Source organism: Acipenser ruthenus, chromosome 35 (genome assembly GCF_902713425.1).
Source record: "Acipenser ruthenus chromosome 35, fAciRut3.2 maternal haplotype, whole genome shotgun sequence".
Taxonomy (NCBI): domain Eukaryota; kingdom Metazoa; phylum Chordata; class Actinopteri; order Acipenseriformes; family Acipenseridae; genus Acipenser; species Acipenser ruthenus.
The window spans coordinates 9,732,484-9,747,123 of NC_081223.1; the positions used below are offsets into that span (position 1 = coordinate 9,732,484).

The 14,640-nt window shown below is 40.6% G+C and overlaps 1 protein-coding gene across 5 annotated transcripts in view; it reads left to right on the forward strand.

The window, feature by feature from the left end:
• LOC117965181 (disintegrin and metalloproteinase domain-containing protein 15-like) overlaps positions 1-13,657 on the forward strand; it is a 33,287-nt gene extending 19,630 nt beyond the window's left edge. Inside the window, exons 17-25 of one of the 5 annotated variants that reach the window (XM_059007464.1) lie at positions 197-274; positions 1,589-1,700; positions 2,080-2,236; positions 2,910-2,981; positions 4,199-4,301; positions 8,451-8,516; positions 8,978-9,049; positions 10,543-10,691; positions 11,358-13,657. In XM_059007464.1, the coding sequence (XP_058863447.1) occupies positions 197-274; positions 1,589-1,700; positions 2,080-2,236; positions 2,910-2,981; positions 4,199-4,301; positions 8,451-8,516; positions 8,978-9,049; positions 10,543-10,691; positions 11,358-11,430 (882 nt within the window). In that variant the 3' untranslated portion in view covers positions 11,431-13,657. The remainder of the gene's footprint in view (positions 1-196; positions 275-1,588; positions 1,701-2,079; positions 2,237-2,909; positions 2,982-4,198; positions 4,302-8,450; positions 8,517-8,977; positions 9,050-10,542; positions 10,692-11,357) is intronic. The other 4 variants (XM_059007466.1, XM_059007465.1, XM_059007467.1 and 1 more) reach the window with 4 other exon arrangements.
• Positions 13,658-14,640: the final 983 nt, after the last annotated feature.

The following is a 14,640-nucleotide window of genomic DNA, read 5'->3' on the forward strand; positions in this document are numbered from 1 at the left end:
TTCCCATTTGTTTTAGATAACATTATAATACTAACTGCTGAGTTTTCTTAAACACTATTGTAAACAATTCAGTACATTTCTTTGTGTCGATTTGAGTCATGCTGTTGCTCGCCTTGCCTTTTCCCTTCCTGCTGCAGTTTGTTTTATTTTGATTGCATTGTATAATCATTTCTTTGTGTCTGTGTCTGCGTTGCAGGCCTGCATGGGCGGGAGGTGTCAGGACGTGTCTGTGTTTGGAGTGTCCGAATGCCTGAAGAAGTGCAGTGGGAACGGGGTAAGAAAGGGTCCCGCAAGACAATTCAACAGGGCTTGAACCTCACGCCAGTCCTGCGGTCCAGAACTCCCTTTGTTTAGAAATATTATTGAAGAAATGAAATGATATCTCATGACATAAAAAACAGTCACAGACAAAAATATTGCCAGTCTCCTACTCTTATTATAGTATAATTCAAGGTAACAGATTAAGGACAAGCATTGAGTAAACTTTAACCAATATTTAATACAACAAAAAGCAAAATACACAATTTCTGGTACCAACAAATAATCTTTATCAAAAAAACAAATAAATGTATTTAATTTCAAGTATTCGTTCATGACAAAAGTATTGGCACCCTGTCACAAAGACGGCCGGAGTGGGTGGCGTCAGACCAGAGCCAGGAAATAAACAGACAGAGAGGTGTGGTTTGGTGAAGCTGAGCGAATGCTTTCGCTCAGCATTTAATTAAACAGAACAGAAAATAAAAGGTTTTAAACACAAAACAGGACACTGCACTTGCGCCAAAATAAATAGACAAACAAAACGTACTAAACACTTAACAAACGGTGCACGGAGACAAACAAACACGGTGAGTACAAACACTTATAGATTATTATTTTACTTCACTTTACGTTCTCCTTCTCTCTCACCCGTTCTCCACTCTCGAACACCCAACCCTGAGTGAAAGAACGTGCATCTATATATACTGTTGTGCTGGGATTCAATTACTAATTAATTATTCACTTGAATCCCAGCACGTGAATTAATTCTGTGCAACCCCGTGCTCACATATTACATTTAACCAGCACGTGAAGTGATTTGTGCCCTCCTCGTGCCTAAATACAAATCTACCTTTTTAAATCACACGTGAAACACAGACCCGTTTATATCCCGTGTACCAATCTATACACCAACATTAACACACGCACGCAACATACAACACATAATATGCACACAGGGGCGGGGCACATTGCCACACACCCTTGCCTTAGTATTTCGTGTGTCCTACTTTCGCTTTTTATTACGGCTTTCAGACATAACAGCACATATTGGTAGTTTTACTCATAGAATGGAGCTATGTATACAAACTCCAGATCATTTAAATGATGTACTTACTTGCCTGTGGTATAAATAGAGAGGGTGCAAGGCTGGAGTGTGTTTAACATCCTGCTCTTCGTATTGCTGTGAAATATCTCCTACCTCAACAATGCATTGTCGTTGTTTACAAACATTTGTATTGTTTTCTGTTTCAGTCATCACATCCGCGTGACTTTATAGCCGCCAGTTATTTTAGCTTCAGCTGTGTGGTTTTAACAGTAATTGTGTTTGCAGGTTTGTAACAGCAATAAGAACTGCCACTGTGATGCAGGCTGGGCCCCTCCGGACTGTGGAGCCACGGGGACGGGAGGCAGCGTGGACAGCGGCCCTGCCCAGGAGAGCAGCGGTAAGAGCAGCAGAGTCATTTACACAGCTGCCCTGTCTGACACAGCGCTGCAGCGTATAGACAGCAGAGACAGGCAAACACAAGGGAGAGCTGGCCACTGCAATACAGAATACTTCCGTCTTGTTTAGGGACACAACAATTTCAAATGATATGTTTCCAAATTACAGGATGTTAACAATGAAAATAAATGACATGTACGTTATTTAAACAGTTGTAGTAACACGTGGGGATGTGTAATGCTATATTTTTCGTTACCCCGCTACTTACTCTTTAAATGTCCAACCCCAGTTCTTTCTTGACATCACTGTATGTTTTGTAGTCAGTCAGTGCTCAGGACTGTGTGGTAATGACTGTGCTGTCACCACTCCTCTCTCCTCAGACTTTAACCCAGTGCGGGTCGCTCTGCTTGTCATTTTCCTCTTTGTCCTGCCGGTGGCGCTCTTGTGCCTGGGGCTGCTCTTTCACAGGCTAAAAGGATTTCCGAGCTGCCTGGGGAGCAACGCCTTCAACAAGTGGAGTACCCGTCAGCGCAGCAGGTAACACAGCGCCCTCCAACACCAAAAAAAAAACATTTTATTAAAGTGAAAAAATGTTACTAGCTTAACAAGCACAATGCAGCCAGTCCCTGTAGTGCAGTAAGATACCAAACAATGTAACAGAAGCTACTGATTGCAGTTAACAAAATAATTCCATAAATCCTAGCTATTAGATACTCAAGCATGTTGTAGCAAAAATGTATTCTCATTTCAGATACTATACTGGTTTAAAGAAAGTTCTCAGTGTCCATGCCTTACACTCAGGAAAGCTGTAACACTTGCACTTCCTGGGTCATTTCACCACAGCAGTGTCTTGTGGGTCATGTTACTGGATGAAAGCATGTCAGTCAATAGGGGAAGCAGCTGGTTGGTTGATGGCAGGAAAGAAGCCAATGAAGGGGTGGGGACAATGTCACCCTCCAGGAAGTGCAACAGTAACTGAAATCATGGCTTGTGAGCAACATGTTTTAAAATGCAAATCCATGTTTGCTTATTTGCTTTCAGTACTGCACATTTGAGACCTGTGTAGCTAATGGAAGTGCAACAAGCGGTCTGATTTATGAAATTATTTTGTTAGCTACAATCACTTTTAATATTTATATGCCAAATTAAAACGCAAGATAACTACACCACCAAAGACGTTGAACCCCCTTTCCTCTTACCCACGTTGCAGTGCAGCGAGCAAGATGCGTGTCCAGTTTGTGGGCGTGGCCACAGAGGATGTGGCGGAAGAGAATGGGAGGCGGTAAATTGAGTTAACCCCTTCACTGCTGGGGTTTAACGCACAGGCAGGGGTACTCAACACAGGACTCTTACTCTTACAGAAACTAGATTTGGGCATTTCAAATTGAAAACCGGGTGTAAAAAGTATTGATTAAAAATAGAAACATAAATAAAGAAATAAAAATATGGACCAGAATCCATTTGGAACTATAGGCCCAGAAACCTTGGTGTTGAGTATCACCGGTCTGGGAGAATGAGCTTGGAGCTGCAGGCTTGGCAGAGGTGATGGTTTTGGTTGCTGTGGTACTATGAGGGTGTTAAAAGTAAAATACATGATTTGAAATATTTATTCTTAAAAGAAAACAATTGCAGGGATAGCAGCAGTACGTCACTACACTAAAAACTTTGTTTTCTTTTTTTTGTTACTGTCCCCTTACATTTTCATGATGTTTACAGTCATTCTGAGTGCTTCGTATTGCAATAAGTGTGTGTTCTTGCTTGTTCACTATCTCTGTCTCTGTGTCTGTGTCAAGGTGCTTTGAGTTCAGGAGCTGCTCTTCAGTTCTAGTTGCCTGCCATATATATATGTAACCCAGGCTAGATCATCTAGTCACTTGGGAGCAAGTTTCCTTTTTATTGTTGGCAGTACACTGCTGGGCACTAGATGGTGCTGGCACTTACTATAATATAAAGAGGATCTAGCCTACATTGTCTATTGCAGGCACCTAGAACTGAAATGCAGCTGAACTTAAAGCATCTTGACACAGACAATAAAAAACAGTGTTCGAGTCCCTACGAAAAGAACCATTCAGAATTATTGAAAACATCCTCCGAAGAGCATGGAACAGTAAAGAAAAGAGAAAAAATGTCAGTCCTTCCTTTCTCAGCTTCCACGTGGTTTTCTTGGGTCTCCTTGGCTGGCCTGGTGTTTAACTCTCCCTACCTGTTTACACAATAGGGGTGTGCAAAGTTCACATGGTCTGCTTCCAGTCTGGCTCAGTTTTCTAAATCCTGTACCCTTATAAAAGTTTCCCATAGTGAAAGCATAGCAAAGTGTAATAAAGCACCTTAAAGAATAGATAAGCACTGGAAACCCAGACAGGTGTGGCAAAGCAGATTAAATACGGTAAACTGTGGTAAATGCATAGTATAACCATGGGTAAACTTGTATAAGGGCTCTCCCCCCCCTGCTCCACAGTCCTGGTTTGAGGGTGTCTGTGTGTGTTAATGTTGTTTCAGGACCCCTAACGCAGAGCTCAGTCACAATGGAGAACAAGTGCAGCCACTCCGATACCAGTGGATGCAGAACGCAGACATCCCCCTTGCACCCCCAGCTAACAAGGTAATGATCAGGGAGTTACAGAGAGTACAATGCAGGGCGGAATCTACAGATCACAATATACCGGAATCTCAGGAGTATAACACGTACCCTGGGCAACATGCAGCCCTTGAATAATGCATGCACCACTTGTAAAATATGCAGATGCGGTTTCCTTAAAGAAGAGGAATGAAGCAAATATTCAGTAGGATCAGGATCAGTCTTGCATTTGAAACTCTTATGTACTAGCGATAGAACCGTACAGTAGACTAGTGGAATGGAAACGTGACAGTTGTTATTATTATTATTATTATTATTATTATTACTATTATTATTTATTTCTTAGCAGACGCTCTTATCCAGGGCGACTTACAATTGTTACAAGATATCACATTATTTTTTACATACAATTACCCATTCATACACTTGGGTTTTTACTGGAGCAATCTAGGTAAAGTACCTTGCTCAAGGGTACAGCAGCAGTGTCCCCCATCTGGGATTGAACCCACGACAGTTGGCCTCAGACACTGCTTGTCGACTAATCGCAAGTCACGCGATGCCATTCAATTCCAAACAGCAGCAGAGCAGCATTTTACTACCAGCAAAACTACAAAGTGAACACAAATAGTCATGTGTGTTTGTGTTGAAAGTGTGTACTAGTAGTGAACTAGCAATGTCGATATGCTGATTCAGTTCAGGTCTTTGAAAGATGGACGGAAGTAGGGTCATGGTTGCAATCCATTAACACGTAAGTGACATTTGATAACATTAATAAACATGGTGCACAAACAGCAGAGTGATACAAAACATTCACAAAGAGAGCACCAGACAAATACATGATTTATTACATGCTTTTAAATGGCGACTAGTCGACCTATTAGACCAGTGGTGCACCACTCAGGTCATGGAGGGCCGGTGTCCCTCCTGGTTTTTGTTCTAACCATACCCTTAATTAGGGTTCTAATAAGGTTCAATAAAGTACTTTAGGGTGCAATAAAAACCTGCAGGGACACCGGCCCTCCAGGACCGAGTTGTGCACCACTGTATTAGACCATTTTTACAATGTATCAATTAAGCCTAAACCGTACTAGACTCAGTCAGACAATCTCAATATAAAATATTTTGGTTTTGGTTTTTCTCAAGCATAAATAAAGGCTTGACAGAAAATCGGGTTAGTATTCCTAAAGGTTGTGGCTTGTGATACACATGTATACAGAATGAGTTCAGTTTACTGCATGCCTCATATACTGTGTGAGCTGCAGCGGTGCTCTGGCATGTCTACTGGGCTATAATCCTGCTGACATAATGAAATACCAGCTAATAGCAGAGAAACCAAACTGCAACATCACAACGGTAAGTATGTAGATTATTATTCAAAGGGTTTTCATCATATTTTTGGTAATAAATTTTGTTCATGGATTGGTGCTGTGCAGTGCTGTCCATGTGCTGAAACACTACTCTGAGTCCATAGAGCTATTAACAAGTACAAACTTGTTCTGGGTCAAAAATCCTTACTGCCTTCAGAAACGTGAGCTGGTTCAATAAAGCCTGGTTTGAATCTGCATTGATCAGGGTTGCAGGAATTTGACAATTTAAACGCTGTTTATTCTGGTATCCGTAAGTCTGTTGGAACAGTTCAGGAGTTCTTTCAGATGCTGTTTAGTCTAGACAATGTTTAAAAAACATTCTTATGATTGCAGTCGGCTTGTCAGAAGTTATTCAAATGTTCCTAGCAAAGTGAAATGGAGTTCTCTGTACTGTATGAAAGCGTCTTTCCTTGTTTTAGTCCTGGATTGTAATAAACAGCTGGTTATGTGCTTCAGTCAACGGCAGGCTGTGCTGTGTAATGCGAGCCTTTGTGATGTTTGTTAATTGATACTGTTTACCAATGAAAGTGAATAGCAGAGATTCCACCTGTCTTGCCATGAAGGATGTACACAACGTAGCCCTTTGTGAGCACGTGGTTTTATTTTGGATGAGGACTCCATTCTGGGATGGGTCCTGTAGATCAGGGGTTCTCAATTTTTTTTGCTGGGCACCCCTTTGGAAAAGTTTCAGGCTGTGATGACCCCCCCCCCTCCCCACAGTGCGATATCATATGAAATGACTGTACATACTACATAGGCACGCTAAATGAAGCATGGACATGACATCATTATGCCTGCAGTCAACGCACCGGAACCTTTCTCAAAGTGGGGGGGTTTGGGGGAGTAGCAACGGGTTTCAGGAATAAATAATAAAAAATATATATTTAAGTAATATAAAATGCATTTTTAATTTGACCAAACATCTGAACTGTAAAATAAATAAAACAGATTACAAAATGAAACCTTGGCATAATATTAGACCCACACAGGCGGAAGGGTCTTTAAGTCTGTCACTTGTGTGTTTCTGCTTCAAGATGGTCGTTCTGTGTGAATTAAGATTTAATTTTGCCATCAGAAATGGAGCGGAGCGTCAAACTTGCATCATACTGTGACGAGACAGCGGTAATTGAGTAGCCTTGCAAGGACTCCCTGGAAGCGATTGCACTGATGTGACGATGTGACACGCTTCATGAGCGTTCAGGCAGTTTATTGTTACAGAGCTCAAAGCAGGGGGAGTCACAAGAAAGGAGCGGCCCCCCTCTCATGGTGACCACTGGCCCTCGTCCAGATTTATAACAGCCCCCCCCCCCAGTGTTTTAATTACCCGTTTTCTTGCATAGCACCCCCCGGTCCCCGTACACGTCACACTACTATCGGTATCGTCTACTTTAGACTCCTCCTGATTTGTAAATAATGCCTTTTTCTTTAAGCTCCACTTTCAAAGTCTCTTCTTCAGGGGTATGTAGACATTTAAGAAACACGTGTTACTGTCTGAAAAATGTGCGTCTTACCTTCCGCAGACAACAGGATGCAATTCTGCGAGCTGGAAGTACTTGCAAACAGAGTTCACCAAGGATGATGGCAATAATCCTAGCATTGTCCAAGGATGGTGCAATGATCATAGCATTGTCCAAGGATGGTGCAATAATCCTAGCATTGTCCAAGGATGGTGCAATGATCATAGCATTGTCCAAGGATGGTGCAATGATCATAGCATTGTCCAAGGATGGGGCAATAATCATAGCATTGTCCAAGGATGGGGCAATAATCATAGCATTGACCAAGGATGGGGCAATAATCATAGCATTGTCCAAGATTTTTTTAAGTTATTTTGACCAGCGCTAGCACTTTATACACAGTTATATACACAAACAAACAAGCATCTGGACACTCAGTAAACAAGGCGGGAGGGCTGACTTCATATCACATCCTGCACTGTTAGGGATTAAGTGTATATGCGCTGAAATGTAATGCTAATGATCTTAAGGTTATATCAGTATTGTTTGTGATCACGCGGCCCCCATAAAATAGCCTTGTGACCCCCTTTTGGGTCGGGCTCTCCAATTTGAGAAACACTGCTGTAGATTAATAATATTAATAAGATTCCCCTGTGCACTGCGCTAACCCCATTACTGCATGGAGCTGCTGCCTGAATTGCTTACAGTGAAATGGAATGCAAACATTAACCCCTACTTCACTCCCAGAAGATTTCAACAAGATTACTTTATTTACTTAAAGACTAAGTATCTTTTGAATATCATTTTATTTCTTTTTTTCCTCTTTACTCGTCTTTGAGCTTGTCCAGAAAATCCCAAGTGCCAGGCAAATTTTAAAATCATGTGACAATGTGACTTTTCAGCTAGCTCCACCTATTGTGCATTTATATAGACCGAGATTAGGTGGAGAATTGAAAAGTCACATTGTCAAATGATTTGAATTGAATGAAGAAGGCTGTTCAGTGACTTGCATTTAGGATTCTCCAGACAAGCTTAAAGCAGCTCAAAGTCAGGTAAAGGCAGATTTGGAAGAAAAATGAAAATAATTCAGTATTGGAGAAATATAACCCACTCAATGATTGAAGACCCCATACAATACTGTAGTGTAAAAAATAATTAAAATGACATTGACATTTTAAATACATCTTTTCAAATAACCAATTTATTAATAAGAATATAAGTTATTTTTACCGCATTTGAGAAACATATTAATAAATATTGGCTGTGCATGACTTACTAACCCCATGTCTCTTTAATCCGCACTTTCTTTCTTTCTTTCTTTCTCTCTCTCCCTCCCCATCTCATAATAGGTGCTTGGAAGGCCTCCCGCTCCTTCTAAGCCACTACCACCTGACCCTGTGTTGAACCACATCAAGGTAATCTCTCTCCAGGCCACAGAGTGGTGCTGAAGAGCACAGCTCAGCTACACAGCTTTACAAATAATGTACTGTAGCCTACTGGGATAAATCTAAAGTGTTGAATAATTTTGATGCTTAGGAAAGATGTTGGGAAGAAAGAAAGAGTCCTATTAATTTATCCATAGAGAAGAGATAGCACAGAGAATGAGAGAGCAGTTCAGTCACCATCCTTCAAGCCATTTCTCTTAGGCCTTAAAAGTTTACTGCTTTGGTATCCCCCTGGTAAAAGCACAGCACAGTGTAGTAAAGCATGAACCAGCCCCTTCTCAAAGCTGGTAAAAGCTTGAATTTGATGACAGTGTGATGGATTGGTGGGTCGTGTAGACCTCTGGTGCTGTGCTGTATTTAAGTTCCCTTGGCGGTGGCAGTGAGTGTGAATGTGTTTCTGATGGCTTGTCTCTCGCTTGTCTGGTTTGTAGCACACCGCTTCAGACAGACCTGCCCCTCCATCCAAGCCACTGCCGCCTGACCCCGTACCCAGAGGCAGCCAGGTACCGAGGAGGAGCTGGGTGGGGGCGGGGGCGGGAGGGATTCCTTTAGTTTTGGTTCCAGTTTTCTTGCTGATATAAATATATACAACCCAAACCATGTTACTGTCCTGTGAGCCATGCAGTTCTAATGCTAAACGTGTATTTGAAGCCATGCAGTTCTCCTACAGCCCCAGGTAGAACCTGCATCATGATTGAATTAGACGCATTTATATGCCTTGGATCAGTTCACTACATTGGTACCAGCTGCCCCTGAGCTCACAACGCCTGTCCTTTCTAAAACTGCACAGATACTATCTGAAGCATCAATGAAGGTAGCCTCACCTGATAACCCCGGGAATGATGATTCTGCGGCTCGTGTTTGCTGGCTGAGTGTAAATATCCACTCTATAACAGGGTGCTGTTCTTCATCACTACAGCTGAATGGTTAACCATTCTTTAAATCTGAAACAGTCAGGTAGCAGCATCTGGCAGCCTGGCATTCCCTCAGTAACCAGGTGCTGCTGCTTGATGATTCCATATTCAGTGAATGGCTAACCATTTAGTTAAAGAGAAGTAGACTGAATCATCCACATGTTTAAACCCAACCTCCCTATTGAAGGTACAGAGCTGCTCTCGCTGTTGGTCTGCAGTTATTGGTGTCCCCCTCCCTTTTTTTTTATTGACCAGTGTCTTCACAGCATTATGCTAATTCTGCATAAAGCTCTCAGAATCCTGTCTAAAACCATTAGCAACCCTCTGCAACACAATGACTGCCCCCCCTGGTGGATGTAGATATATTTGCTCTCGGTTGTATTTCTTACTGATGTATTTTTGAGGGCAGAGTGTTGCAGGAGTTTGCCAGTCATTATCCATCGGTAAAGCCCTGTGAAATTCTTTTTATTTTTTATAATTTTTCATTTTCCACAAATAATGTTGTTTTATTACAGATACACATTAATTGCAAAATCTGCACATCATTATTTTATTATTATTATTATTATTATTATTATTATTTATTTCTTAGCAGACGCCCTTATCCAGGGCGACTTACAATTGTTACAACATATCACATTATACATTATTTCACATTTTTTACAGATATCACATTATTTTTACATACAATTACCCATTTATACAGTTGGGTTATTACTGGAGCAATCTAGGTAAAGTACCTTGCTCAAGGGTACAACAGCAGTGTCCCCCACTGGGGATTGAACCCACAACCCTCCGGTCAAGAGTCCAGAGCCCTAACCACTACTCCACACAGCTGCATACATCTCGTTGTTTAATTGTTATTATGCATTTGCGCAAGTGCTAGACAGAGCTTCTGTTTCCCTTCAGACCGCGTCTATGGTAATGACTGAGTCTTGACTATGATTGCTTTATAATGATTTTGTGTTTTATTTAGTTTTCTATGTTGCATTTCGTTTCATTTCACGGGGCTCTAAGGCAATAAAATAATACTTTTTTTGAGTCACTCCACAGTTTAAAGATTTTTTTTTTTATCCTCCCAGCCTAGTGCTCCAGCCAAGCCACCGCCGCCACGGAAAGCACTTCCTTCTGACCCCCCTGTGCGCTCTCTATCCGGGGCCCCACTGCAAAAAGGAGCCAATGCAACTTCAGTTCCTATCTACAGACCACCCATTGCTTTTGTGCCTGCAAGGTCAGTCAATCACACAGTCACCGTGTCGCAGGGCTCTGCTTGTAAATAGGGTTTGGCTTGTGTGTTGGTAGTGGTTGGCAGGGATGGGGTTAATTCCTATCCCTGCCAAATATATGTGAGAATGTGGCTGTTCCCAAATTAGATAATTGATGCTAACTGGGAACAGCCACATGATATAAAAAGGGAGCTAGCAACTGAGAGAGAGAGAGAGAGAAAGCGAGCGAGCGAGTGCTAGCTGTTTTAAAAATAAAACTCACCGTGATAGTGGAAGACGGGTGAGAGATTTTCTTTTGTGGAGCTGTGCCATTCATACCCTGTTGGTGGTCTGGGAGCCAGGCTATTGCATTACATGACATTGTTAACCCTCTTCAGAAAAAGGCATGTCCGATATTTGGGAGGGGGCGGGAGGGGCAATTTGCTTTGTTTCTGCTCTGGTCAAATTCCAGTACTATACAGATCTAAAGACTGCTTATCCTAATGTGATCAAACTTAGTCATTCTTTAGAATCTGTGGATAAAAGGAGATGCCTGTCTGTTTTTACATACATCTAGAGAACCAATTGTGCTGAAACTTGCTAAGAATATTCTTTCGCTATTAAGAGTATCAGAATCTGGGGATACATGATACTAACACTCTCTCTCTCTCTGTCTGTCTCTCTTTTCTCAGACGGGCTCCCCCACCACCAGTCTGGAGCTCGCAACCCCCCACCAGCACAGCTCCGGCCGCTCCCCAAGTATAACCAGTGCAGACCAGTGACCGACTGGGCTGACCTGAATTGGACTCAAACACACACAGGAGCCCGCAGTACTGGAATGGACACAGCTGACCTCAAAAACTGGACTTGATCCATTTCCTGAAATGCTGACGATCTCAAGTCACCTTTTAAAGGAGTTCTAACCAAGATTGAAAAATCCAATTTCTTCACAAACATGACCACAGTCCCGTCTTTTGTTTTAATAACTGTCGGTTCTTTGCTCGTTTTTTAATGTTTAATTCAAGATATGCAGATATTTCAAAGAAAAAAAAAATGGTTTCCTCCTCGTACCCCATTTCCTGTGCTCTAGGTCAGTTTCCATGCAAGACAGACCTTGTGACCTACAGCACAGGGCGTGTCTCGCTACCAGGATGTGTCTGTGTTTTATGTATGTATGTTTATAGACGGTGCCTGGCCATTTTATTTGGACCTGTACCTAATATTTTTTGGGGGCCACTGATCACAACCTTGACATGGCATAGACTCCACAAAGTGCTGGAAGGTGTCTCGAAGGATCCAGTCAGGCATTAATATTTCAGTTGGTGCAGAGTGATGAAAAACGTTCAAGTTCATCCCAAATGTGCTCAATCGGATCATTTGTTGTTGATTCACTCTGATGACTCTTGGAGCATGCATCTTTCCAATGAGATCTTTCCCTATTTCCGGTAGACTGTTTGCAATTGTGCTGCACCGGCAGCTTTATAGCGTTGCTGAGGTCACATGATCAACCTAATCTCAAATCCAATCAGGTAGACAGATCCAAATAAAGTGGCCATGCAGCGTGTGCGTGGGCGTGTGTAATATCTGTTTACTGCTGAAAGTATCAAGCAAAGCCCTGTAAGATTTCCATCACATTGACATTTATAAGTTTGCATGTGCTAATAAGAAACTAGTATGCCATGTTCATACTCCTTTAAGATATAAAGTAGTAAGTCATTCTTCCCTTCCTTTAAGCACTACACCACACTGCACCACACTCACACCTTTAACCTTTCCACTGCCAGGCATGTAGAATCTTTGTGTTCCTGCTGTAAAAACGGCACTTTCACATCAGTGTATTAACATCTTTGTTAAAGATCTGGCCTTTGCAAAATATGTCTAGCAACTAGAACTGAAGAGCAGCTCCTGAACTCACACCAAAGCACCACAGCACAAGCTTATCAAAAAAAGCATTTCAGTAATTGCAATCAGAAGCACAGACTGATTGTAAACATCAGAAAAAGGCAAGGGGTCAGAAAAAAAAAAACAACTTTAAAAATTGTAAGTTGAAGCAGTTGTGTGAAAATGAAAACTGTCAACCTTTAAAAGGCTTCAGAGCGTCAATCAGTCCACTATCAAAACTCTTAGAAGTGAAGCTGCTGAAAGCAAATAAACAAAGATTTCTCTTAAGGGGTTCCAGCTAATAAAATAATTCCATACCCTGTTCTGCTCTTCTATTCACCATATAAGAAGGGCTTCTGATTTCCTGTTTTAACCGATAAAAAAACACTGATACAAAAAAAAAAAATCACTTGTATCCGATAAACACCGGAAATGTTTATCAATTCACGTTGACTTGACCCCTTTCCCCGTGAAAAAAACTGTTTTCATACAGTATATAAAAAGCAAAAGCCCAGACAAAAAACTATTTATTAACTCAAAAATAGCTAAAAATAAGCCCAGAAAACGAAATTAATAAAAACAGAAGCCTTACATATGTCTTAAATGTGCAGTTTTTAAAGAAATACATGTTACAGCAAATTCATTTGGTCGTTTCCATGCCTTATTTTCAGATAGTTACTTTTTCACTTCCTGTGTCACCTCAGCAGTTTCTGGCTCAGGGTTACTGGCTGTAATGCCTGTCAGTCATGAGGGGAAGCAGCTGATTGGCTAATGACAAGACAATGGCGAACATTTCACACTCACAGTGATCTAGAAAGAGTAAGACTTTCTTTAACTGAAAATACATGATTGTTACAAAGTGTTTTTTTTTTTTTTTTAAACTGACAACAGGCCTAAATAGCCATTCGAAGTGTAAAACAGTTATTTTGTGCAGGGTTATTGTAGTATCAGCTAGAAAGCCTTTGATATTGCCTTTAAAAAGACAACGAAACGCACTTAAAACTATTTCACTATGATCGTAATCGCTGTAATGTTGAGACCGAGTGGATGTTGTACATTTTACTGACTGTATTGTAACAGTTTATAAAATAAAGCCAGGGCAATGACCTCAGCTGTCTGTGTGTGATTTCTTTTATTCAAAGGACAAGGGTCTGTGAGATTGGAATTTTGTCAAGTGACTGCCAACAGCAAACTATTATCTTTACTGGAACTACCATAAGGGGTATGTTTGCAAAACGTGTCTGTTGTTTCCACGTATATAATCATATATTTTACGTATATATTTTGTAATGTGCTATCCATTTCTTCAGTGTGCTGCTCAGCCTTTTGAGAAAAAAATGGATGCAAAGACGTACCTTAAATAAGCCAAATTTCACAAGTGACCCTACATAGGATTCGATACACCTGGAAAACATAAGCATGTGCCAAAAGACAAGTTCATTTCTGCAAACAGAGCCTGTGGTATTCCATTAGAGGTAAAACATATATAGTAATATTTAATTTTTGTCTGTGGGAATTTCAAAATGTCCACTAGTGACTAAAACTATCAACACTACAGTCTCACTCTCTTCAGGTAAAAACAAACACAACTTTAAAAATATACAGATCTAGATGCTTAAATATTTTTGTATTTAAGTTAATTTTTTTTTTTTTTTTTTTTTTTAAAAGACGACGCAATAAAAAAACATACCTTGTTTGTAACTCATATGTTTTTGTACAAGATTCTCCCTCTAGTGGTTAACTACCGGTACTTTGGCAGTGAGTGAGTTGAGGTTACCATACTTCAGTTTTGAAAAATCAATGTACCTTATTTATTTTATAATTAATTGTATTGACATTTTTCAAGAAGTGAATAATAACAAGGATTCTAAACAGACTTGTACAACAGCAGTGATACACATTAATAAAGTGAATTCTGCATATATTATTATTATTATTATTATTATTATTATTATCATTATTATTATTATTATTATTATTATTATTATTATTATTATTATTATTATTATTTATTTCTTAGCAGACGCCCTTATCCAGGGCGACTTACAATCGCAAGCAAATACAAATACATTCAAGTGTTACAATACAAGTAAT